Source organism: Zonotrichia albicollis, chromosome 17 (genome assembly GCF_047830755.1).
Source record: "Zonotrichia albicollis isolate bZonAlb1 chromosome 17, bZonAlb1.hap1, whole genome shotgun sequence".
Taxonomy (NCBI): domain Eukaryota; kingdom Metazoa; phylum Chordata; class Aves; order Passeriformes; family Passerellidae; genus Zonotrichia; species Zonotrichia albicollis.
Window position 1 is genome coordinate 7069247 of NC_133835.1, and position 25868 is coordinate 7095114.

Sequence of the window (25868 nt, forward strand, 5' to 3'; positions counted from 1 at the left end):
GGCAGCATGGAGCGGGCACGGGGGATCTTCGAGGGACCCAAGGTGGGCTGGCGGCGCTGCCGGAGGCGCAGAGCCGGGAACGGGGCGTGCACCGGCACCGAGGTGCTGCGAACGGGAGCGGCGAACGCGGCGCGCCCGGGGCTGAGGTGCCGTGCGCGGGGTTGAGGTGCCGTGCCCGGTTCGGGGGTGCCATGTCCGGTGCGGAGCGGCCGTGCTCGGGCCTGAGGGGCCGTGCCCGTGTTCGGGGGTGCCGTGACCGGTTCGGAAGTGCCGTGCCCGGTTCGGGGGTGCCATGCCCGGTGCGGAGCTGCCGTGCCCTGGGCTGAGGGGCCGTGCCCGTGTTCGGGGGTGCCGTGCCCGTGTTCGGGGGTGCAGTGCCCGGTTCGGAGGTGCCGTGCCCGGTTCGGGGGTGCCATGCCCGGTGCTGAGGTGTCGTGCTCGATGCCGAGGTGGCCGCTCCTGCTCCCCACAGCCCGGGGCTGCCCCGGCCGGAGCTGCGGCCCGGCCGTGCCCTCGCTGGGGATGCGCCCCGGGACAGCGCTCGGTGCCCCCGCTGTCACCCCGCGGTCCCGGTCGGGCTCTGCTCTGGCGCGGCCCAGTGCTGGTGTAGCCTGTGGTGCTGTTCAGATCCTTCACCAGGTGCTGAGATCCCAACACAATGTGTGTGCTCATGCTTTCTCCACAAATAATTCAGAAGGTTTGGGTTGGAGAGCACATTCACATGGAGCTGTGTACTGAGGAACAGAGAGCTCTGGAAGAGCCACTGGGCTCCTGCATTCACCTGATTTCTGCTTGCTCAGGCCTCGTCCCCTGGAGCCACAGCTCAGAGAAAACTCTTTCATCCTTATCTGGGTACTTTCCTTGGCTTAAGGCAAGGTCGTGTAACCCGTTTGTAAGAGGAAAAGACTTGTGCTTTGTTTACCTGAAACAAACACACAGGAAGAGAGCTGCAATGTAATCTGCAGTGAGCAGCCTCCCACGGACCTGGAAAGCCTCAGGGATTGTGAGCAAGGTGCCCAGAGCAGATGAGCTGCTGGGTTGTGCCTCTGCTGATTGCATCCTTATCTGGAGGCCTGTAGGCACACTTCCATGTGCTCTTGGATGTCCTTTGGCCATCTAAAGAGCATAGGAGAGTTCAAAGTCTGCTCTCAAGCACTGGTCTGGAGGAAAGCCAAAACTTTTGGGGTTGAACAGCATTGAACAAGGGTTTCTTAGCACTTGGTTTAAGTGTCTCCAGACCCAAAAAAAATGGCTGGCAGGGGACAAAGAGCCTGTTGCTGGTATTGGAGAGGCACTTGCTGCTTTACAAGCATCTCACCTGCAGAAGAGGCAGGAGGAGATGACTTACACAGGTGAAGGTGCCATGAAATCTGCTTTCTCACTGATGGGAATGTCATGTTGGGATGTTCTTGCAGGAAATACTTGAAAAGTGTTTGAGGGAGAAGACCTCAACAGGTTCAGGTTGCTTTGTTTTCAAATCCAATGTGAGCAAATTTCAAACCTGTAACTCCGTCAGAAAAACTTGAGGGCTGTTGAATACCTCAAGGAGTGGATCTTGCATGGTTTTGAAATAAGAGTTGGAGCTCAAGAGTGGAAAACATGCCAGGCATCTACATCTGGCAATGCAGACCATGTTTGTATGCTGTTATTTTATTTGCTGCTTTGCAGGACATTTAGTCCTCATAAGCAGGATTGCATAACTCACGGAGAGGTGAAAGATCAGGTTTTGCCCTTCTTAAATCTTCCTCTGTGTAGACTGAGATGGTATCTTGAGGGTAGGAGCAGTGGCAGGAGTGTGCTTTTACAATGTGCTGTCAGTGGTGGCTGTGGGTGTATCCATGACCCCTGGAGCAGCTGATTGCCACCAGCAGTTTGATCCATGCTCAGCCTGTCCCACCTGTGTTTGGCACCCAGCAGTGTTTCAGTGGCAGCCTGGTGGCATCACGAGGAGGTGGCCTGAGCCCCAGCACTGTCCCTGCCCTGCCTTTTGCAGCAGGAGTGGGAGCCCTGGCAGTGAGGCAGGTGCTGTACCTGCAGGGCAGGTGTGCAGGGTGTGTGTGGGGATGGAGTGAGCTCCTGGGCATCCGTGCAGCCCCAGAGATGGGCACTGCCAGCCCTGTGCCAGGAGCTCACCTCACCTGCTCCTGGGCACCGGCAGGCACTGCTTGCTCAGTTTTCTCCCAGCTCCTGGTAGTTGTTGTTTGATACCTGCCCTGACACCAGAGGGTTTGTGGGCTGTAATTAGTAACCCTGGGGAGGTCAGTTATCCATGCAAATATCCAGTCCTCTTCTGAGTCCTACTTCTTTCTTACCCTTGGCACCTGCAGCTCTCATCTATGCAGGAAAATGCATGGGTGTTATAACTAAATGTCCTTGATGTTATATTCTAAAAGAACCTTGTGTATTAAGTTTCTAATATACTTTTTTGTGTAAAAATACAGTAAAATCTAATATGTATTTTGTAGGCTATTCTGTTACCTAAAAGAAGACAGTTCTGGAAAGATGGCTATCTAGCTGAAACATTTTACAGCTAATATTTTCCTTCCCAGTTCGACTTCCAAATCACATTTGTCATGTTCCTCCAAAAGCCCCAGCTGGCTAATGGGAAAAGCTTGCTTTTGCTTTTCTGGCTCTCCTTCTCCAAAATACAGTGTTTCAGCAATAATGGGGAATATAGGCCTTCAGAGTGAAAAGACTTGAGTTACTGTACTATTTTTAATGGGTTAAAATTTAAGTGTTTTATTTTGAAACCTTGTTATCTCTGTGGGGCAATTTGTTATCATTATTTTTTTACAGCACCTTTGTGAGCCCTTGTGTAGGATTAGAGAGCCTCTAAACCCTGATAATGCCATGTAATTAACAACCCATCAGGAGCTGACTCTTGGACCTGAGGTCATAGTTTTCATGTAATGACTCTTAGCAAATTAATTAGGTTTTGGCTTCCTGTGATTTCAGGGAGGAAGTGTGCTGGAAAGTTAAGGTGTATGGAGTTTGCTTTTTTCACTCCTCCTGATCACTAAATAAGGATAGGGCAGTTCCTCAAAATTATTGGAAACATTATAAATTTCTAAAGATTCATTAAATGTGTAAGCTGCAGCAAAATACTTAGACAATACATAGATACTGAAAAATAAATTTCATAATGATTATATTTAAAAAATGTTGATGTGTCATGACTTTGTATCTGTATTGGCTACATTTATACCCATGTGGGCACCAGTTACTTCTGTCTGAATTATTGTTGCAGCTCAAGAGTGCCTGACCCATTTCTCCCATTGCAGGTAGAGCTTCACGTGCACCTGGATGGAGCCATCAGACCAGAGACCATCCTGTACTTTGGCAAGTGAGTTGTGGGGGGACATCAGCTCTGGGAGCTGCAGTGCAAAGGCATCCTCCCTTCTGCTGCTGCTGTCTGTGACAGAGGAGCTCCTGAGGCAGCAAACCTGGCTGCTGCTGCTGCTGGCTCTGCCCAGACCTGCACAGTGTGAGGGCACTGAGCACACCCCAACACACAGGGGGGCTTCCCAGGCATCAGGAATGGGACTGAGGTGGGTCTGGGAGCTGGGCAAGCTGAGAGGAGCACCATGAGAGAAGTCCAGAAGATGTCTCATAAAGAGCTGCCTGCCTTTGAAGTGTACCCAGGACACAGCAGAGGTGCTGCAGTCTCATTTCTTTTTCCACATTCCTCCTCACAAAGCCAAGTGGAATGGCAGCAGGCTGGGAGTGTTGTCTTGATGCTGCTGCTGCTGCTACATGGTTTGGGAGGAAAAGCCAGCTTGGGTGGCCTTGCCTGCCCTGCTGCCATGGGCATTTGAATGCCAGGCTGTGTGCCTGGTGTCAGCAGGCAGGGAGTCTCACTGGTGTGGGGCTGGCCCAGGGAAGCACCTGGCAGGGGTTCAGAGAGAGGATGTTTCCCTGACAGAGCCCACGTGCATCTTCCTTCAGTGTGGGTTGTGTGGGAAGCACGGGGTGAATGATTAACCTGTGCCAGGGCCTGGCTCCACATTTGTAAGCAAAACAAACAATATTTCCTCCAGCTGTCACTGATACCTCAGAACAAGAAGGTGGCAATGGTAAGGATTTCAGTAAATGGCTCTTAGGCACAACTCTGATATTTTGGGGAGGAAGTCAGTTCTGATATTTTGGGGAGGAGGAAGGGGAGGGTCTCTCGCATCCTGTGAGCCCAGCAGATTCCAAGGCAGTGCAGTCCTAGGGAGGAGTATTCTTTCTGGAGGGTCTGGCCATACTTTTTGATGTGCAGTCAGAGAAAGGAGTGTGGGTCAGGGCTGTCCATCCCATTTTCTTGCTGGATGCTGGCATGGTGAGCTCAGGGTTCCTGCTGCTGGGCTGCAGGGCTGGAATGCAGCTCCTAGAGAACAGGAGAGCTGGTGCCGACTCCCTGGGGCTGTGCTGGGTCCCTCTGCCTGCAAACAGAAAATGCCAGTGTAGTCCCCTAGGGGAATTGCAGGAGCCCTGACACCCAGGAGGCACTGGCTGTCTGGGCATCCTGTGCCAGGATCCTTTCTCAGGGCAGAAACCTTCACTGCCTGAGCGTGTGCTGAGTTCCCTCTTATTTTTAAACAGCCCTGGCACCCCCTGAGCTGCCAGCCCTGGGGTGGAGCAAGGCTGTGCTGTTCATGGGCTCTGAAACTTGCACTCACACACAAACCACTGGGGCAGTGCAGAAGGCTCTAGGGGACTGACTGCCCTCATAACCTCACTCTGGGTGGAAAATGCTGCTTGTGGTGTATTTTTGAAGGTAAAGAGCTGGAAATAATTTTGTTAAGTGGTGTTTGACCATGTAGACAGAAGCCCAAGCTGCTGGGATGCACAGGCCCCTGTGGGCAGTGCACTGCTGAACTCGGCTGTATTTAGAAACCTTGTCTCCAATTCTGTCAGGTCTGGGTCAGCCTTTGCATCATTCCTGCTCAGCCAGGGGGCTCAGAGGTGTGACAGACCCCTCGTGGGGCCTGGGTGTCCCCAGCAGAGGTGCCCTTTCTGTGGTGGCATGGTGTGCATGGTGCTGCCCGTGGCTGGAGGGAGCTCTGGGCAGGACACTGAGGTGGCAGTGAGGACAAACTCGTTCCCCTCTGGCCACTTTGCTGCAATAAGGATCCCACCTACAAGGAGGGGCAGCAGCAGCCCAAAAGCCACACTGGCATGATGCACCAGATCTCCCCATGCAGAGGTGTGGTTCCAGTGTGGATCATCCCAAAGCACTGCCACTGGTGCCTGCAGGAAGGCACTGCCTCAGCAAGCACATGGAGCAGGGCAGGGACGTGGCTTTGCTGTAGGAAACTTTGCTGGGGCAGGTGGAGGAAGGTGCAGGTCGGTTCCTGGAGCAGAGACTGAGGTGTCAGTGCCATGGAAAGGGCAAGGCAGGGAGGAAAACCGATGCCTTGGCAGCAGTGAGTGTTCCCTGCAACTTAATCTGTGCAGATTGCATGTGAGGGCTGAGCATGGGGCTGCTTTCCTTGCTGCCTGAGTGGGGCAGGAGCAATGTTTTCCAAGGCCAGGAGCAGGCTCCTTTGGACTGTGTCCCTGCATAGCTCATGGGGATGGCTGCTGGCAGGGCAGCGCTGCAGCTGGCTCTGGTGTTTTGTCTCTATTAGCAGAGTTCTCCCATCAATCAGCTGTAATTCATTGTGGCAGGAAAGGGGATTAAAAACAAATGTCTGGTTATTATTCCAAATTTGTTTTGGCTTGTGCAGGGTACCAGAGGGTGGGGATATGGCAGAGCTTGCCCAGAGAGCTGCAGCACCCTTGGCTGGCAGCTCCCTGGATCTCAGCTGTCCCCACACCAGGAACCCCTTCACCCACTCAGAATTCCAGCTGCTCCTGGGAAAGGTGGCTCTTCCCTCTTGGAGGCATTTATGTGGGGATGAGTGTGTGTGTCCCTTCAGTGAGAGCAGTTGTTGCCCTTTGTTCCTGTGTGGGAGCTGTTCCTGTCACAGGAGATGCCACCAGGACGCTGGGCTCAGGAAGCAGCTCCCTCTCAGGAGCTGCTGGCACTAAACCCATGGGCCACAACACTTCTGCCTGTGTGATCCCAGGCCCTGGAGCATCTCCTTGATTTTTTAATCCTTTGAGCCTGCATCAGTGGAAATTAACTCTTCTGAAGAATTTTGACAATTCTGCTGCTAGTTCAAGGAAGTGCCAAGAAATAATCCAGAGCCCCTTTAGATGAACTCCTTCTTAAGCTTAAAATGTGCCCTGGCTGTGTTCCTGCCGGGTCAGCCTGGGCTTGTATTTGGGTTTGTTTGTGCTTTGCCTGTGTTTTGGATTGCCTTCCTCTCTGCTGAGGTTCAGGGCTCCATCCATGAGGAGCGTTTGGAAGGACAGGGTGTGCTGGATCTTTCCTGTGAGATGATGGTTGATGCTGCCAGCTTTGGATGCAGTTGGTGTGTACAATGGACTTGTTAAAAATGGGATAACCTTCCCTGTCAGTAACATGTGGCTTTGTTTCCAGGAAAAGAGGCATCCCTCTCCCTGGGAACACTGTTGAGGAGCTCATGAAGCATGTCAGCTGTGACACACCACTGACACTTGCCCTGTTTCTAGAGAAATTTAATTACTACATGCCTGCCATTGCGTAAGTACCCTGCTTTCTGCTTTTCCCCCCTCAGTCCCTGCCAGGATCAACCTCAGAGGTGCCCTGTGGGCCCTGAGGGTGACAGTGGCACTGCCATCCCTGCAGGGGTGACCGTGAGGCAGTGAGGAGAATTGCCTACGAGTTTGTGGAGACCAAAGCCAAGGAAGGAGTCGCCTACGTGGAGGTTCGGTACAGCCCTCACTTCCTGGCCAACTCTGGTGTGGATCCCATCCCCTGGGGACAAGCTGAGTGAGTGATCCTGGGCAGCTGGGAGCTACTGGGTGGGCATGGAGAAGGCATCCCCATGCCAGTCAGCCACTGTGCCTTCAAAGGCTGCTGTAACAAACCTGCTTCCTCCTCCATGCAGTGAGAGCCAGCATGCCTCCACCTCTCCCATCAACTGGGTTTTTCACCTTGAACACCTCTGTGTGCTGCAGTGTTTTAATGTCCCTTGCTCTGGGCACTGAGTTCTGTGCTCACCTTTCAGGCTGAAGCCCTTTCCTGTGAGAGGGAAAGGAATGTGCCCATAGGGACTGCCTGACCACAGAACGGGAGTTTGAGCTGGCAGAGGTGGTGGCTGGTGTTGGAGGGGGCTGCTGCTCTGATCCCTTCCTTTCATGACATCCCCTCTGTGGTATGTGCCTCTCATTAAATCAGTGCTGGGCTCTGGGGCCCTGCAGAGTGTGCTGTGGTGGGTGCAGAGCCCTGGGCTTGCAGAGAATTGTGTGCCCCAATGAGATGCTCTGGCAAAGAGGGATTCCTCTGCTCAGGCAGGATGGACACCCAGTTCCCCAAGGCCTTTCTAAATCTTGGTGCCAACTGTGCCTGCTGCAGTGGCACAGGGGTTACACCTGTACCAGGTAAATGTGGCTGTGGCAGGGCTGCAGAAGGGCTCTGGGTGGTCTCACTGGGCAAGTGGAACCTGGGGCAGCCTGTCCTGCTGTGGGGCTGCTGGGCTGGACCTGCCTGCCCCCCTGGCAAGTGTGTGGCCTCTTGCTGATGGCTTTTCTTCCCTGCAGGGGGGACCTCACTCCAGATGAAGTGGTTCAGCTCGTAAATCAGGGACTGAAGGATGGAGAGAGGGATTTCCACATCAAAGCCAGGTCTATTCTATGCTGCATGAGCCATATGCCAAGTAATGTATTGCAGCTGCCCTGCTGCTCTGCTCCCTTCCCTGAGGGGTGGGGGGATGTCCCTGGGGCTGGGGCCCTGCAGGATGTGGGGACAGCCCCAGTCTGTGGGGCTGGTGCTGCATCAGACAGTGCTGGGGGTCTCTGGGGGTCTCTGCTCCTTCACTGTAGGGCAAAGCTCTGCTGGATGCAGGAGTGGGGGTCTGTGGGTACAACCAGTATCTGAACCGGTTGTGCCTTGCTAGAGGGACAAAAGGAGCTCCTCTGTGCATTCCTGGGGCAGCTGTGGTCTCTGCTCCCTGCCCAAAGGCCAGGAGCACCCAAGGGTGTGTGCAGCCTGCACTGCCCTGCAGGAGGGATTGCTGCTGCAACCAGCAGAGGTGGCATTCTCATACCTGTGTCCCAGCTGATACCCAGAACCAATGGTGTGCTTGATAAAAGTCTTTAGCAGTGCATTCAGGATGTGCTGCACTCTGAGAAGCCACCCTGTAATTAATGAACTGATGAGAGAAAGGCTGAGATACCAGCCAGAACTGACTCATATTTAACTTGTTAATAAAATAATGACTCTAACCCAGCAAATTGCAAAATGGTGGAAAAACTAGATTATGTAGTTGCAGACATCATCCTGGTGTGTTCATATGATTTGGGGATTTTGTGTACACAGCAGGTGCCTGTTAATTATTAACACAACTGTTTCTCTCTGTTTCTTGGCCTTCTGATAGGGTTAAGTGCTATGTGAGCTGGTAGATGCAGTTTCTCTCTCAGAGGTTATCTGTCCTGATCAGAGAGCTCTCAAGCAGTTGTTGGCCACTTGTTAGTGTCTTTGTCCCTGCTGGCAAATAGATAAAACTTCAGCTCCTTCCTATCAGGAGTAGAATCCTTGGGAGAGTCAAGGATGCACCAGGGCAGGGATGGCTGCAGCACAGGGCCCCCCAGAGACCCCTCCCTGCTCAATCTCCTCCCTGACACAGCTCATCAGGTGGGGCAGTTCCTGCCTTTACCCTCACCCTGCCCAGCCAGGGAGGGGATGAGAGCTCAGGAGTTGGGGGATTTCTCCAACACATCATGTTACAGCCCCTGGGCAGTGCAGTTCATCTTACCTCCAGCAACTGCAGCAATCACCACTGCTTGGAATTTTTTAAATTATTTTTTCCCCTGCTTGAAGTGAGCAGAAAAACATGATGAGAGCAGTTTAATAGCTGGTGAATGCATTTAATTTCCCTTTCACTGACAACAGACTGATCAGCTGACAGCTTTTATCTGCCTGAAGATCACAGAGATGACAGACCTTCCTAGGAATTTGCTAGCTTTCTTTTTCAGCATCAAATTTTGGGAAAGACTAAAGGAAATAGCTGTAGCCTTCTAGTTGTAGGACCAGCATTTGTTTAGAAAGATGCTGCAAGTGTGACCGTAATGAATGCTTCCTCCTGAATGCTGCTGCTGCCTCTCCCAGGCTGGTCTCTAGAGGTGGTGGAGCTCTGCAAGAAGTACCAGAATGACTCTGTGGTGGGTGTTGACCTGGCTGGAGATGGGACCCTGAAGGTGGAGGATTATGCTGAGCATAAGAAGGCTTATGAGGTGTGTGGAATAATTTTTAAAAAAGAAATTATAAGAAAAATATATATTATGGGGATGTGTGTGAATGGTTGCTTTTCAAACTGCAAAACAGCTGGGACAGCTTAAAAATTCGTTGCAGCTATTAAAAACATTCATTTAAATAGAAAAAGCATTTGTTTATATTTCCTAAGTGATTAATGGCAGGCATCATTGCTAAAACATGGCCTCAGAGCTGGGGCTTGGCACTGTGAGTGTGACATGAGTTCCATGGAGCCCAAATCAACCCCCACTCCTCTGCTGTTGGCTCCTGGGGCTTGGTGAAACCACAGCCAGGGGTGGAAGAGACTGGCCTTTCCAGTCTGGCAGAAATCACTGAGGAGCAGAGCAGAAACTGCACATTTGCAGGGCTTTTATCTGATCATCTCAAGTGCAAACACTGGAATGGCTTCAGGAGCCTGATCCCAGGCTCTCCCCAAACCTCAGCCTTCGCAGTGGCTCCAAGGGAAGGGAAAGCCTCTCTGCCAAAAATGTAGAAGTTCCATAGCATGGAACTGCTGCAAGTTTCATGCAGAAAGGCTGGTGGGTGCAGTAGAGGAGCTCAGAGCTTGCTACTGTCTGGAGAGGAGGCAGTGGTGAACTCAGCCAGGGTTAAAAGGCCGTGAAGAGCCTGGCTGGGCTCCAGTGGAAGATAACCAGGATTTTTAAGTGTCTCTGTGTGTGACATTACTGAGCTCTTGCAGCCCTTGGAGTGCAAGGCTCGTGATCTGTGGGCTCTTGGCACAGGAGCCTTGCAGTGAGAGCAGTGCCAGCCCAGAGCTGGCTGTCCTTGCTGCAGGGGATGGCACAGGAGGATGTTGTCCCTTGTTTTGCAGGAGGCTGAGAGGTGTGGGATCCATCGCACCGTCCATGCTGGGGAGGTCGGACCGGCTGCCATGGTCAAGGAGGTATGAGGGGCTCCTGCCTCAGGGCACAGAGGGACAGGGTGAGATGTGCCCTACCCAGGACACAGAGATTTCCATGTTGTCCCCAAATCCACAGCAAAGTGAACCCTGAGAACATGGGCACAGATCTGATGGCTGGAAAGGGACATGCCAGGGGCCAGCTCGGGGCTGTGGCTGTACCTGCAGTGGGATGGGGGCTCTGGGCAGGCAGGGCTCAGCTGTGCCTGAGGCTCTGAGTGCTTCTCCTGTGCTCTCTAGGCAGTTTATGTCCTGAAGACCGAGCGTGTTGGCCATGGGTACCATGTCCTGGAGGACCCTGAGCTCTACAAGCAGCTGCTGAAAACAAAGATGCATTTTGAGGTAAGGATGTGCCATGGGACTGTGACAGCCAGGGAGGTGCTGAGTGGAAAACAAGCACTCACCCAGGCTGTGCTACAGCCAGGGACAGGACCTGACACCCAGGTGCTGACCATGTGCACAGTGATGTTGTGTTTATGCCCAAAGCTGCACAGGAAAAATGTTGGGGACAAACCTGTGTGTCTGCTGGGAGCACTGGTGTGCACAGCAGCTGGTGGGAGGGATGTGGCAGAGAGAATGGATCCTTGTGTGGCCAAGGATAAATTCTGGAGGCCTTATTCACTGATTTATACACAAATCAGGCTGCTGTACCAGAGCAAGTCAGGCTGGAGGGTGGGAATGCCTGGGAGTTACAGTGCATGTAAGGATTTCTTTTGCTTTTCCCCAGAATGGGGATATCCACTAATAGAGGGAATGTGTACTTAATGCAGGTGGTTTTGTAGCTGTGAGTGGCACAGGGTTGGTGACTGACTGGCCACGGGGAACATCCCACAGCCCTGTCACAGTGCTGTGGCTCCGTGCATCCCTGTCCTGGGACACACAGTGGTCTGTCAGAGCAGTGCTGAGGGGCAACTGTGAACAGAGCTCTGGCCTGGTATTACCAGTGCTGAGCTATCTGTGTCCACAGCTGGGGTTCAGATCCATGTGGTTGATTCTGGTTTTCCTGCTCAACTCCCACAAACAGGTCTGTCCTTTGTCCAGTTATCTCACTGGGGCATGTCCTCCGGACTTCACCAAACACCCCGTAATACAGTAAGACTTCTCAATTATGTGACATATCAAATAACCAGGATTTGGGTTGATTACAGCTGTTTTATTGCTTTACAAAGCTAAGGCACATCTAATTATGTGGCACATCCATGTACCATGGCACAGGAGAGCCTGGTGCAGCTGGAGGGGTGTGGGGGTCCCTTGGGGAGGCTCCCCTGTCCCTCCTGCCCTGCTCTGAGCTATGGGGCACGAGAAGCTACAGCCCAGCCACTCCTGGCAGGTCAGTGCAGAGCCATGAGGGGACAAGCTGAGCCTTGTGCTGTTCTCCAGCAGTCCCAAAGTCTTTGCTTTTGCTACATTTCACCCTGAGAACTGCACAGTGTCACAGCCAGTGTTCTGCCCACCAGTTCAACCTGATTTCCTTGCAGATTTAAGAAGGATCGTGCCAACTATTCTCTAAACACAGATGACCCCCTCATCTTCAACTCCACCCTTGACAAGGACTATGGCATTGTGAAGGAATACATGGGATTCACTGATGAGGAGTTCAAGAGAGTTGTAAGTCAGCCTTGGCTGGGTGCTCTGCTGGTGTCTCAGTGCAGCCCAGAACAACCTGCTGGTTTTATTTATAAGCTGCAGAGTTTTAAATGGGAAGCAGAAAATTCCGCACTGGCCTTGTAAGCAGGAAAGTAGGACCCGGCTCAAAGTACATCTCCCAGAAATTCCAGAGTATTTAAAGGCCTTTGCTTTGTGCTGGTCTCATTTCTCCTGGGACTGCTGCTAGTGATGGGCCAGAGCAGTTGGCATCCAATAAGGCCATGGCAATGAATCTGAGAGTGGAAACTTTACGCCCTCCCTTGCCTGTTGCTGCTCAGAGCCAGGTGCTGGGATGTGCACAGCTGTGTGTTCATGTCTGATGTGTCCTAATGTCCCTGTGTTCCTCCTCTGCCTCCTCAGAACATCAATGCAGCCCAGTCCAGCTTCTTACCCGAGAAGGAAAAGCAGGAGCTGCTCAACAAGCTGTATGAAGCCTATGGGATGGTGCCCAATGCATCCTGAGCTGTCCCTGGAGCCAGCCTGGAGTGGGGCCCCTCTGCACAAGAGCCTGGCTCTCCTCTGTGCCAGTGGGAGCACTGGCTGGGGGTGCCCAGAGCCAACCTCTGTTCCTGGCAGCCCTGTGCTGACCCTCACAGTGCCCATCAGAATCAGACCATCAATCACACACACCTACCTGTGGCCCACAGTGTCTCCTGAATGGATCTCCAGCTTCCTGTCCTGCTGCTGTGCGAGCAGACTGGCTCTGCCTGCTGGCCTGACTCCCTTCTCCATCTGCTGGGCTTTCTGTGCTGCAAATGCAAACACAACAACCTCCCTTATGGGATTTTTCCTTCCTCTTTCCCTGTTTTACCAGTCCTGTCCCACTGACCTGCCTGGCCCTTGCCTCAGTGCTGAAATATCCACTTTGAGCTCTGGCTGTGGCCTGGGTTAATTCACCTTTCCAGGGCAGAGGTGTGCTAGTGCTGGCAGCCCTTTCAGACACAGAGGCTTTATTCTTGTGCCTGTGGGTGGGAGGGCCTGGTCTCAGCTCTATTTACCCAGGGTTAGTCTTGTACTGACAAGACTGGAACAAGAACAAGCTGCAAACTACTGCCCCTGCCCGTGCACAAGTCCAAAGGGCATTTAATACAAAATACAATTTTTTTTTTGGCATCCATTCTTGCAGAGAACTCCCATGTATCAGGCCTACCAATGTCACTGCTGCAGAGTGCACACCTTGGGCTCAGGCCCCAGCTGTGCTCACAGCTGGCCATGACCATGCTTGCACATGCAGGGGAAGTTGGGACATAATTTTACCACTTCAGGCCCAAATCTGCCTTCTGGCATCTTCCCCACTTTTTTAATCTTGGAGAACTCCTGTGAACTGCAGTTTGATCTTCCTCTCACCTTTGCTTAGGGCTTGGAAAAAACATGATTGATTGCCTGGTTTAACAATTCTGCCCTCTTTCTGATTCGACTCAATCATAAGGCACCCTAAAGGCTGAATAAGTAACTTGGACCCAATGTCACACATTGACTCAGGTCCCATCTGATTGCTTCTCTCACTCAATTATGACACTGGCTAGAAGTCAGATCTTCAGTTTGGTGTAGAATTTATACAGAGAAACTCACCAAAATTTCCTTAGTGATTTTATGGCATTAGAATGTTTTTACTCAATAAGCAATAGTGCTGTGCATCCAGAGAAGAAGAGACCATTGCTTTCTTACCTGAGTGTGTGGTTTGCTTTAGCATCCCAGGGCTCTGCCAAGATGCTCACTCCAAAGATTCTGTACCAAAAGTTTGCCTTTGCAAAGGGGCCATGGTCAGCATTGCCATGGACAGCCCATGGACTGGCCCAGTCCCTGCCAGCAGGGATGGTGTGCTGGGAGTGTTTCCATTCTTTCTGGGCTTCCATGCTGGTCTTCAGAGTAAAACACTCATCTCTGAAGAACGTGGTGCATATAGACACATAGATAGATAACTGAAGATGAGAGAGTGATTTTCTTACTTTTATAAAGCAAAAGATAAAGTATCACTTTTAAGGACGTGATTGTGGTAAGAAACAGGTTTTGGGTCATTTTTCTCCAACAATTGTTTCTGAAGAAGAGTTGCTTGGATTCTGTATAGTTGATTTTTAATCCTGTTTAATAAAATAACAAATTTGTATTAAAAGAGAAATCCTTGTGCCTTTCTGTCCAAGGGTGACTGTTAGGAGCTGTGGCCTGTGGTGTCCAATCCCTGCTGGGGGTTCATTGATAGGTGTGATGGGGGCTTTGCTGCCTTCTCCTGCTGCCAGCTTGGAAGGGAAGCCTCTCCCTTGCCCAGCTGCCCAGTTGGATTTGTGACTCCAGGTTGTCCAACCTCCCCTGTCCTTTTCCCTTCAGTAACACAAAGGGTGTGTGCCACTGTTGGAGCAGCAATGCCATCACATCTCACCTTTCCAGGTGTTTATCAAAAGTAGTCACTTTTGTCTCCTGGGTTTTGCACAGTTGGTTGATGCTCAGAGCCAAAGAGGAGCAGTCTGGGCTGCTGGGCTTCACCATCAGCGTGGGCAGGGGAGTGTTTGCCCCAAGGTTTTTGGGTTATTTAGTGCTTGGTTGGACTTTGACAGCTCTGGCATGCCCGTGTTCAGCTGGAAAGAAGGGCTGGGAGCATCCCTGTGCTCAGCAGCTTTGCAGATGAGGATGTGGCTGGACTAAGGCAGTGCCCCTGGTCTTTCAGCTGTGATAGTGGCTGAGCTGGCTGTCACTTGCAGGGGGAACCTGATGCTTCTCACCCATCCCCTGAGAGAAGCTGGCCAACAGCTCCCTACTCTGCCTAAATATAATTCTGAAACAGATATTTTCTGACCAGGGAGAGCTAAGATTAGCCCACATTTGACTGTTGGAGGTCTGTGTGGTGCTCAGTCCTTCTGCTCTGCTTTTCAGCTCTGTGGATGTCAGCATGAGCCAAAATTACTGTTCTGTGGTAAGGAGAGCTGGAAATGGGGCTTAAAGCCACAGCTGTGCAGTCAGCCAGGTCCAGGAGCTCCCTGCTGGTTTGCCCCTGGGCACGGGAAGTGGGAGCAGGCTCTTGGCCACCATCCACAGCTCTGCAGTGACACCCAGCCAGCCCAGGAGCCCTTTGCCAAATCCTCATTTCCTGTGGGGGCTGGAGCTGTGGAGCCCTCTGTGCTCACCCCGTGGCCATCGCTTCTCACAGACAATTCTCCCTCTGCCTGGCAGCCACTTCTCTGCTGATTTATGGCCTTGTTTAGGCTGATAAATCTCAAACTTGTAACACTCAGCTCTTCTCCAGGCTGTCAGGGAGATGATTTGTCACCAGTGGAGTTTCCCAGGTCAGCTGTGCCCTGTCCCTGTGCTGGTGGCTCAGTCCCAGTCAGGCTGCTCCACTGGGATCGGTGAAACACCAGCAATGCTCCTGTAGTTCTGTGCTGCAGAGGGAAAACACCTCACTGGCACCAATCCTGCTGGTTCCTGGGCAGTAAACCTGGGAAAGTGGGGACAGACTTTTATAATCTGTGCCCAGCTACATCTGCCTCCATCCACGTGCTGCAAACCCCTGGGGTTTCACAGACCCCAATCCATGGGATTCTTCTTGGACAGCTCTGTGTCTCCCTGTGAAACCACCCCACAGCTGAAGGCAAAACAAAGGAAGAAACATCCAGGCAGAAAGAAACCACCTTCAGTACTTGAAGGTTGTGTCATTTATTCCAACAGCTTATGTAGTTTTATCAAACCATCTTTAACACAAAACTTGTCTCCTTAAAGACAGAAGGGTGTGAGATCCTACCAGAGATCATCTCAGCTAACAGCTTGCAAAGTTTAGCCTGAATGTCAACAGTCAAACCAGCAAAATGTTTCTCCCCTCCCCTTAATAACATCTTGAAGTGTTCAAACCTGAAGAAGAAGATGCCTGTGGCTGGTGCTGCTGGGTCTCCAGGTGGGGCTGATCCCCACAGAGCTGTGCTTTGGTCCTTTCCTGATGCTAAGCAGCAGCAGCACAGGTGAGTGGTGTTGCCATGAGGGCAGCAGGACAGGCGGGGTCCTTTCCCCACTGCCCACCCTGATGAGGGGCCATGTGGACAATCCAGAGGCCAGGTCTAAGATGCAGATGAGGGTGAGGCTTAGAAAAAAACCAATAATGTAAATTTCTAACCTATGGAAACAGAATAAATAATAGTCTAAATCTGCAAAGGAGGAAGGTACCTTGGACAGGAAAATCTGGTGTGTCTATTATTACTGAAACTGTTTTTCCCCTAAGAGAAAATTGCAGCTAAGGCATCTTGAGAATGGCTCATACCACTACAACCACGGCAGTGTTGCTCTAAACCATTAGGGATGGGGGCAGAAGTCTTTTGGAGGTGCCAGTCCTTGCAAGTGTCTTGTGTCTCTCTACACAAGCACGGATCCAGCAGAGGCATTGGACAGACAACTTGCTGTTCCAGGTTGGTTTTTGTCCACAGATTCAACAAATTCTTGTTCAATGTTCACAGCAAGGCCCTCCTCCTGCCCATCCCACACCCTTTTTGCTCTCATGGGGAGGGGCTGCTTTCCTGCCCCTTTGGTCTTGCTCCAGGGTCGTTGTCAGAAGAACTGGCATCTCTTTGGCTTTCTGCAGAAGGGAGGATTGGGAAGAAAGCACAGTTACACCCTGCTGAAGACACTTGAAGCCATCAGTGATTGCTACAGATGATTTCATGCAGAGAGACAAAAGATTTTTGAAGATCTATCTCTCCCCTCCTGTGACCAGATACTTGACACCATCCATGGGAGTGTTCAAGGCCAGGCTGGGTTGGACTGGGAGGTCTGGTGGAAGGTGTCCCTGCCCATGGCAGGGGGTCTTTAAGGTCCCTTCCAAACCAAACCATTTTCTATGATTCTATGTTAAAGAGATTTGGAGTCTCCCTCCACATTCCTGGAGTAAAACCACTTCTCAACACACCTGGCAATGCAGAGAGGGAGCCTCAGGGTAGGGATGTGCACTTGCCCAACTTTCAAGCGCTCCAGAACTGTTTTCCTGACAGCCTGGCAGAGCCTGAGCTGCTCTGGTAAAGCAGCTCCAATTTGTGCTTACTATGGATGGGTGGATGGACACATGCTGGTATGGTCATGCTAAAAGAAGTACAGCTGGGGTAATGAATGTATTTAAAGTGTTTTTATAGTTACAGGTTGTAGGCTAGAGAATTAAGCAAGTAAGGGAGAAAACTGAGTTTCCCTTCTACAGTGACAGTCTATGCTGTGCTGCTTATTAGTGAAATGAGAGCTTTGGACAGAGGATTGAAGCTCCTCACAGCCTGAGGGCCAGCAGGGTGATGCCTCTGCCACATCTGGGCTGCAGAGGGGGATTTGGACATGGCTGTTGGTGTGGAAGCTATTTCTGTTGTTATTTGAAATACTGCAGAGCTATTTAAACATTGATTTTTTTGTGTGTGTGAGCTCACCTGCTCCCTGCACAGCCAGCTCCCCCATGTCCTGGCTCAGCTGGCGCATGCTGATGGTGGTGGCCTCTCTCTCGATGTCATGGACAGCGTTCCTCCGGCCAGCCCGGTCACAGGAGATGAAGTCAGTGTAGGTGCTGGACTCTACCTCCATTGCATCTCTATTCAGTTGCAAAATGCTGTGGAGGAAACACAGCTGTGAGGGCCAGGATGCTCAGCATGGCTCCCTCCAGGCTGAGATGCCTCAGTTTTACTTGTCAAGGTTTTTTATTTTCTCTTATCTATTGCATTCTTTTTGTGACCTGCTGAGATCTGTCAGTTTGTGACACACTGACCACCCTTGGGGTGGTGCTAGTTTTTAATGCTAAGAACTACATGTACTTTATTTACAATAATTTTCCAATACCTATCACCTATGTTAGACAGTCTGTCTCTATTCCAAACCAATCCAGAAGTGTCACCATCACAGCAGAAGACAGAGGACAAGAAGAAGAACAGGACACACCTGTTGTCACCATATTGCAGGGGTTCCATACTGTTGTCTCCTTATCACAAAAGTTTCACACCTTCCTGATGTTTCTCATGGGCAGCTCCTCAGAGCACTGACTCTGTCCTCTTCACAAAGCAGCCACTGACCCAAATTCCCTTCTCACCCAGCCACTCCACTCTTTTATAGCATCTTCTTCTCATTGGTCACAGCTGTGGCCTGTTAAAGTCAGGCCTGCTCCTAATCTTTGACAATTGGCCCAGCTGCAACTCCTTAGGGGTGAGATTACTTTCTACACTCTCTTTATTTTCTTATATTCTATCCCCCTACACACGCCCAGATTCCTCCATCGTGCCTCTTGAACCCCCATTCTAAATCCCCAAAATTCTACTTTTTCACTCAGTGACAAATTGTCATTCTATTCAAACCCTTGTGGCTTGTAAATCCTCATATAAAGTTGGTAATTGTTTCCATGGGCTAAAATCAAAGGCACAGGTGTTTTTGACTCTGTGCCAAGGTCTCAGAGCCCCTTGCCAGGGTTTGGAGTCCTCCAGGGCAGCCGGAGGGATGTCCTGGGTTCTGTCAGGCAGGAGGGCTCCATCCCAGATGCCTGCCTTGTTCTGCCTTCCCCTGCAAAGGCAGACAGGGTGTTTGTCCCTCCTGGGAGTTTCCAGCCTTCTCCTTTGGGCACACAAGGTCACTTGCAGCAGCTTTTCCCTACAGGAAAAGCACTACAGAGAAAGCCCTGCTTCCTCCTCAAAATGCCACGGGAGCCTTGAACCCAGGCCAGATTTGGCTCACTGCTTGGGGAATGGGGTGGTGATCCAACCTGAATTGATGGATACCCACTGGAGAGCTGGGGGAGCAGGGAATATTTTATAGGTATGGGCTTGGAGCAGTACTGGCCTCCTCTGGCTGTTGGATGGCACTGAAGAAGCACTGGGCTGGACTGCTGTGAGATAAACACTTTACCATGTGAAAATCAGCCCTTCTGTGAGACATTTGGATCCCCTCACTGCAGATTTGTTCCCATGCCAAGTGCACAGCACCAAGAAAGGCCCGGAGCAGCCACTTGTCACATGCCAGTTCTGCTGTGAGCCAGCTCTGAGTGCAGCTGAGGAATCCTTAAGTTGCTGGGTTTTCATTCTGGCTGCTGGCTCCCCTTGCCAGCACTTGCCCAGCACACAGAGTGCAGGATGGTGCTGTGGGCATCCTGGCTGCTGGACACGGAGCTGGCACACACTGCCTCTGCACAGGAAACCTGGAGCTCCCAGTTCCTGCTCCTGTTTGGCACTTTGTTTTACTGCATGGAATCAAGAAATTAATTGCTGTCTTATCTGTGCCTCTGATCCCTGTGAAATGTGCCTCCAGCCCTGCTGATTGCTGGCAGCGCCTGGAGCAGGCCCCATTAGAAAGGCTCGTGTGCAGTGAAAACAAATTCATGCACATTTAATGCACATTCACTGCCTTTGTGCCTTGCAGTTAATGACCCACAGAAGAGTTTGCTCAGCCTCCTTTACAAATCCTGCTTGATATTGATTTCTCTGCCAGGGAAATCTGTTGGCACATTCAGGCACTAGCCTGAACAGGAGTCACACTCCTTCCTCACTTTAATGTCAAGGCAGTAGAAAGGAGATGCAGATGAAGATGCAATAACTGGGATAAAAGAGGTCAGATTCTCTCTGTTCCTGAGCTGAGTAGGGTGCAGGAACCAAAACCCCACAGAAATACAGCATGTTTTGGCAGCCCCAGGGACTCCTCTCCTAGAGTTGATGCCAGCTCAGGGAGGGCTGGCCCCAGCTCACTGGTGAGATGTGGGGCTTGGCCCACCCAGATCTTGCAGGAGATCCTGTTTCCCCAAAGCTAACAATTCTTGTGACCATCTGCCTCCTGTACAGACTTGGTATCCATCTAGCTCCTGTTAGATGAGCCCTGGGAAAAGCTGCATCTTTTGCCCCAGGAATAGATGCCCCAGATATTTTTCCTCATCTTCCCTCCTTCCATCCCTCGGACAAGGCACCTACTCTGGTTGAGCTCAGTGAGCAAAGTGCCTTCCACCAGGACTGTCACATACATGTTTTATGAAAAATCCTTTCCTTAGGATTTTTTCTCCTGAGAAGCTGAGAGGCCTCAGAAACAAAATGTAAACAATGGTTATCTGGTGCTGTGGAATGCAACAAGTGCATCTGTGATTGGTCTCATGCGGATGTTTTTAATTAATGCCCAGTCACAGTCCAGCTGTCCGGACTGTCTCGGTCAGTCACAAGCCTGTGTTATCATTCTTTCTTTTCTATTCTTAGCCAGCCTTCTGATAAAACCTTTTTTTCTATTCTTTTAGTATAGTTGTAATGTAATATATATAATAAAATAATAAATCAAGCCTTCTGAAACATGGAGTCAACATTTTCATCTCTTCCCTCATCCTGGGACCCCTGCAAACACCACCACACAGGACAGGACAAGCACCCGTCATGCCCAGACAAGCTCTCACAGGTCACTGCAGCCCAGACTCTGCTGACCTTCTACAGCTGCCAGAGAGAGCCCCCATGGGCTGGGGAGGCTTCCCTAGGAGCGAGCCAGACAAGCCCAGCTCCATCTCCCAGCACTGAGGCCATTCCAGAGCTGATCTGCTCCAGTCCTGCTGCCCTGGTCCCAGGGGCAGGAGCAGCAGGTTTCCCCAAGCTGGGGAGCAGGAGCCAGCCTCAGGGATGCAGCATTTTCCCTTGATGGAGCAGCCAATGGTAGTGGCAGTGCTGTGCCAATAATTGTATTTAATACAATTGCCAGTAATTGTATCCCCTCGCACGGGAAAGGGATGGGATCCTGAATAAAAGCAGAAAGCAGCAAGTGTGCAGCTCTGGCTCCCGGCTCGGTGGCCGGGAGATGGCGCATGGGATTTATTTATTTCCGTGCCTGGGAGGGCTGCTGCCTTCGGCTCTCCGTGCAAGGAGCTGGAGACAGGCAGATTTAACAGCGAAACTTTCATATCTGAGCAATTCCTCCGGGATTTTCAAGGTGGGTGGCTCTCAAAACCCTTGCAGAGAGATTCCAGCCTCCTCCTCCTGGAGCTGTTGGGCTGAGAGGGTGATGGGAGCATTACCTCGATTGTGATAGGAAAACCTGACTTTTCAAACAGCTTTTCCGTAATTCCAGGCACAGAACCCCCAGTTCTGTGGGTTTTCACTCAGTTACCGCTTTTAACATCTTTCAGGAGGTACAAAGGAACCCCTTCCCTGTTGCCTACATAATTCAGTGTCACCTGAGCCTGTGTCACTGTGGGCAGTCACTCACGGTGGCAGTGGTGCAAAGGGAGCTGCATCACCAGCTGGCTGCCCACCTTGGGTTTTGCATTCTCCTGTGGACAGGAAGATGGGCCTGAAATTGCAGGAATAATCCCATGGCACACACCTACAGCGTGCAAAGGTTCCCAGGGCTCTTCACAGAGGTGATTCAGCCTGTCCCCACAGGGTCCTTTCCTGCCCTCCCTTCCCTCTCTGCTGCTGGTGTAACAGGAACAGCCCCTGTGCCCTGAGCACAGCGTGCCAGCCTGCAGGGATGGGGCAGGGAAGCTGGGATCTGCTGCCTCTTGCACATCCCTCAAAAGTTTCCTGCTTGGAGGGAGGCAGTGTCCCCTCTGCCATGGGGACTGTCCTGGGGCAGCTGGCCACAAGTGAAGAAGCCCCTCACAAGCTGCCACTGCCACCAGGAGTGTCCCCAGAGCTGCCTTTGCTCCTGGGCCTGCATCTGCCAAACCTGCTCTTTGGTTTGGACTTATTTGTCTGTGGTGTCTTGTGAGTACTAAAAATTCTGAGCTCTAATAGTCTTGGCTTTGCTGGTGGGGACTTGGCTTCCTGAGTGGTTTTGCTGCTGGATTGCACCTGGGCTTGCTGGCATTTTCCAGGGAGATCACCCAGCAGCTGACAGAGCAGCTGGCTCAGCCCTGGGGGCTGCAGCTAAACCAGTCCTACAAACTCTGGGGCTCAGTTTTGCCCATTTAGAAGGTGGGTGCTAAGAGTTTAAAGGGTTAAATGTTTCCTCTGCCTTTTGGTGGAATAAACTGAGGCATTTCTTTTGGCTCAGCTCCATGTCCCATTGGGTTCCACTGACAAGCCTGCATTTAATTCCTGTGTGCCCTTGCCTCCTTCTCAGCACAGATGTCAGGGACTGCAGCAAACAGCTCCTGCACACAAGGTCAGAGTGGCAGAGAGGTGATGTGGGCACACCTGGCAGGTGACCCTCAGCCCAGGGCTCTGCCCAAGCTCTGCCACCCCAGCAGTGCCCAGGGCTGATCCCTGGGGCTGGGTGGATGCTACAGTCACAAGGAAACCCTTTCACACAATCCTGCATCTGTCCCTTGTCTAGGTTAACCTCCTTATTGCTAGGAAGGGCTATTTTGGGTGCTGGCTATCAGCAGGCTGAGCTGACAACATTTCCCCCTGCCTGCTTTGTGCCTCCTGCTCTGCCCTCTCACCTTCCTCACCTTGTTCTCTGCACACTCCAGAGCCCTGGGGCAGCTCAGGCCCCTGCTGGCACATCCAGGGCGCAGCCCTGCCCTCCGTGCTGTGCTGTCCCTGGGACACCTGAGGCAGGACAGGGACACCCTCAGGCAGTTCCCAGCTTCAGGAACCCTCCCCAAGGGGCTGCAGCCCAGCTTTGACCTTGTGCTGTCCATTCCAGTGGCAGCTGGGACCAAGGGCAGGTTTTGCTTGGAGGCAGCTCCCACATCCCAGAGCCCAGCCCAGGACATGCTCTCCCTCCTGCTTGGTGGGTTTCACCAGGGGAATTAACTCCCACTGGCACCAGTCCTGCTGGTTCCTGGGCAGTAAACCTGGGAAAGTGGGGGCAGATTTTATAATCTGTGCCCAGTGGATTTAAATTGAAATTTGGATTTACTCTCCAAACTCCTGGAGTCGTAAATCCCCAAAGCTGAACTAAACCTTGCCGCGTTCCTGGGGTGAAATTCCAAATTTCTGCTTGGGAACAGGGATCTGACCCCTTTTTCTGCTCAAGCATCACATCCCACCAGCAAGGCATGGAGTGGTGCAGCCTCCTTGCAGCTCTGCTCATTGTGCCCCTTGCCCTTTCATTCCAGGGTGCAGGGACTATTCTTAGACCTCTCCTGCTGGGGCCGGATCCATAACAACAGCAAAACACTCCACAGCCCTGCTGGGCTTTTAAAATATTTACAGTGCAGGATGGTTTACCAGAGAGGGGGGCCTGGTAGAGCACAGAGAAGGAAGCACCGGGATTTCTGTGCTCCCGGGGGGTTTGCTCTGAGGTTTCCTGCTGGGACAGTCACATCCAGCGAGCAGAAAAAAATATCCCGCAGGGCTGAAGGCAGCACTTGAGGTCAGGGGGTTTCCACCAACTGTCTGACAAGATCCAGATGGAATTTCAGCAAATTTTCCACTGGGTCTTGTCTGGGAACACGCATGAGGGGGTGTGCATCAGAGAGGAAGGGCTCTGTGATGGGGTTATTGGGGTATTTCCAGCCAGGGCTCTGTAATGGGGTTATTGGGGTATTTTGGGGTTATTGGGGTATTTTGTGACTCTGCTTTATGTCTCATGATCCCCATGCACCAGAGCTCAGATCCATGGCCAGAAACTGAGCTGAAATGCAGCTGAGGATGAAGATGGTGCTGTTGGGAGCCCAGTCTGGCTGCACCAAGATGTGTGAGGCTGGGGACAGGGTCTGCACCAGGCACAGAGCTGCCCTGCTTTCCTGTTTGCCATGTGTGGTGCTGAGGGGTCTCACTGGCCAGAACTGGTGTGGCCCAAACTGCTGAGCTCTGACTGTGCTGGCTTGCTGAGGAAACAGGAGCAGGGCAGCAGCCTGATCTCCTCCCAGGGCACGTCCATCTCCTGTGCTGAGCAGCTTCTGCCCAGGCAGGAATAGCACAGAAAAACCTCACCACGCTTCAGTGATGAAGAGACATCACACTGGGCCCAGCACATCTGTATTTATGGAAGGCTTTTGCTGTGGGATTCCTTGTAATAACTCTGCACCCTCAGGCTCTTACACTAGAAATGACAAATTCAGCCAGGACAGACATCACAGCTGCTCCAGCCCCTGCAATGGCTTTGCAGGAACAGAGCTTCCAGCATTCTCCAGGACTTGCTTGAAAATTTTAATTCCTTCAGGAGGAGAGCAGATACAGCTGAGGTTCAGTGTCCACAAATAGATCCCCTCTTTTCATTTGGCCTGGTTTTACAGTATAAAGATCATTTCATGCCTGTAGAACTGATAACCAATTGCTAAGCCCGGTGTTTAAGATTAGGCTTAGACTGACTCCTCTGTGACTTCACAAACTTTGTTTTTAGCTCTGCCAAGACCCCAAAACTCCTTCCCCTCCCTCCTGGCTTTCAGCAGAGCCCCCCACTGCAGAGCCCTCACTGTCCTAAGGCACCTCCTGCTGTCCCACGTCCCCACAGCCACTGCCTGGCTCCCCACTGATGTAAGAAATGCTCTAGCCAGATTTCAAACTCCCAGCTGAGCATTGGAATGGGGCAGGGCGAGCCCTTGTGTGCTCTGCTCTGATCCCCAGGGGACAGGGGGAGCTTCAGGGAGGCAGCAGGGCAATGCTCAGCCCCAGTGGCCTCCATCCATCCATCCATCCATCCATCCATCCATCCATCCATCCATCCATCCATCCATCCATCCATCCACCAGGAAGGCAGCCCAGTGCCCAGCCCTGGCCACCCCCATGCCTGCAGCAGGCAGCATCCCTCTATCAGTCCCCCCAAGGCACAGGGGCTGAGGATCTGTTCCAAAAACTCATCACTGTTTGATGGAGCCCCTCTGCTCCTCCCTCCCCTCACTGAGCTTGATGCAGCTCAAGCCTCTTCTGCAGCTTCTAGCTAAGCTGATTAATGGAAATAATTGGTCTCTTTGTGCATGTGGAGACAGTTGCCCTGACAGCAGTTGTATTTTTGTTTTGTTCCCAGGTCGAGCTTGTTTTTCCCATCTCAGCCTCAAGGTGCTAATGAATGTGGGCACTCTGGTTTAGTTCCCTCCAAAAGACACCCACGGCTCTGAGGGATGGGTGACAGTGGGATAAGGCACCTGAGCCCCTGCAGGCCTTCAGGACATGGCAGGCTGGCACCTTTCTCCATTTTCACCCCAAGGTAGGCTTGTACTGGATGGACACAGCTGTGGCTCTTGCATGGCAGAGAGAGGAGAGCCAAATCCTCACCCAGAGCAGCCATGAGCACCCACAGCACCTTCTGTCCCCTCTCAAAGCTCTAAGGAGTCTGAGGCTTTGAGTCCCCTCTCCATTACTTTTATTTTCTCACAATTTCTTACTTATTTGCCTTTATGTGTCAATGTATTTTTACACAAACAGCTGTGTGAAAGATCTGCTGGTGCCTGAAGCTACAAAGCAGACAAGCCACAGACCAGTGGCCCTTCAGCTGCAGAAGTCCCCCAGCTGCTGTGGCAGGCAGGTCCCAGGTATATATACATCTATATATATATATATATATCCCCCTGTGATATCACCCTGTCACACCCAGGCCATGGGCTGAACTCCTGTGCAAAGGAAATCCCCTTCAGGCTTGGGTTCCTGCCCTCCTCCAGACTGCTCCTGAAGGAAATGAACAGCTGGGCTCCACCTCAAAGGCTGGAGAATCCCCAGCAGCCCCACAGCTCAGAGGCACCAACCTCTGCGTGAGCATCACCCTCTAAAGCCCCACCTGAATTCCTGGCCCAGGGATGCTCAACCCCAGCACGAGCTCCCCAACACCTTGCAGGGTAAGGAGGAGTCAAACAAGTGCTGAGGAGATGCAGCTGGGGCTGTTTTCTGGCACACGTGAGAGGAAGGCAAAGCCACAGCAGCCTTCGGTGGTGTAGCTCTGTTTCTGGGTTGGGGGAGATCTCTCTACAAGGACAGAGGTAAAAAAGGATAAATCCTTATTTTTCTGCCCAAAATGAAACAGAGCCATGTAGTCCAGCTCGTTGTGATCTGCTGCTGTGGGAAAGCAGGGCTTGCAGGACTGGGGAGGAGTTGTGAGGGCTGTGGCTGGGCAGGTTTGGCTGGGGAAGCTTTGCTCAGCACAGGGTGCTGGAGCTGAGACACAGCCCCCTGCCTTGGCTCTGCCTCGGTGGGGCTGGCA

General features: G+C 51.9%; 2 protein-coding genes across 4 annotated transcripts in view; one reads left to right on the forward strand and one right to left on the reverse strand.

Annotated features, from left to right (window-relative positions):
- LOC141731086 (adenosine deaminase-like) lies at positions 1 to 15949 on the forward strand. The gene is made up of 11 exons (XM_074553506.1): positions 1 to 42; positions 3282 to 3343; positions 6470 to 6592; positions 6698 to 6841; positions 7612 to 7727; positions 9179 to 9303; positions 10155 to 10226; positions 10482 to 10583; positions 11266 to 11333; positions 11720 to 11849; positions 12249 to 15949. Exons 1-11 carry the CDS (start codon positions 7 to 9, stop codon positions 12348 to 12350), a joined length of 1080 nt encoding a protein of 359 aa, XP_074409607.1. The 5' UTR covers positions 1 to 6; the 3' UTR covers positions 12351 to 15949.
- PKIG (cAMP-dependent protein kinase inhibitor gamma) overlaps positions 15494 to 25868 on the reverse strand; it is a 17640-nt gene continuing 7265 nt past the window's right edge. For all 3 annotated transcript variants that reach the window (XM_005491304.4, XM_014270041.3, XM_005491303.4), the window contains exons 3-4: positions 17273 to 17448; positions 15494 to 16443 (exon numbers count right to left, since the gene is read on the reverse strand). In XM_005491304.4, the coding sequence (XP_005491361.1) occupies positions 16364 to 16443; positions 17273 to 17423 (231 nt within the window). In that variant the 5' untranslated portion in view covers positions 17424 to 17448 and the 3' untranslated portion in view covers positions 15494 to 16363. The remainder of the gene's footprint in view (positions 16444 to 17272; positions 17449 to 25868) is intronic.

What these genes read in the sequence shown, in the direction of transcription:
- LOC141731086 (XM_074553506.1), top strand. Translation starts at nt 7, where the DNA reads ATGGAGCGGGCACGGGGGATCTTCGAGGGACCCAAG. An exon ending in CTGCATGAGCCATATGCCAA is followed by an intron (nt 7,728 to 9,178) that starts GTAATGTATTGC and finishes TGCCTCTCCCAG; the next exon opens with GCTGGTCTCTAGAGGTGGTG. An exon ending in ATGAGGAGTTCAAGAGAGTT is followed by an intron (nt 11,850 to 12,248) that starts GTAAGTCAGCCT and finishes CTGCCTCCTCAG; the next exon opens with AACATCAATGCAGCCCAGTC.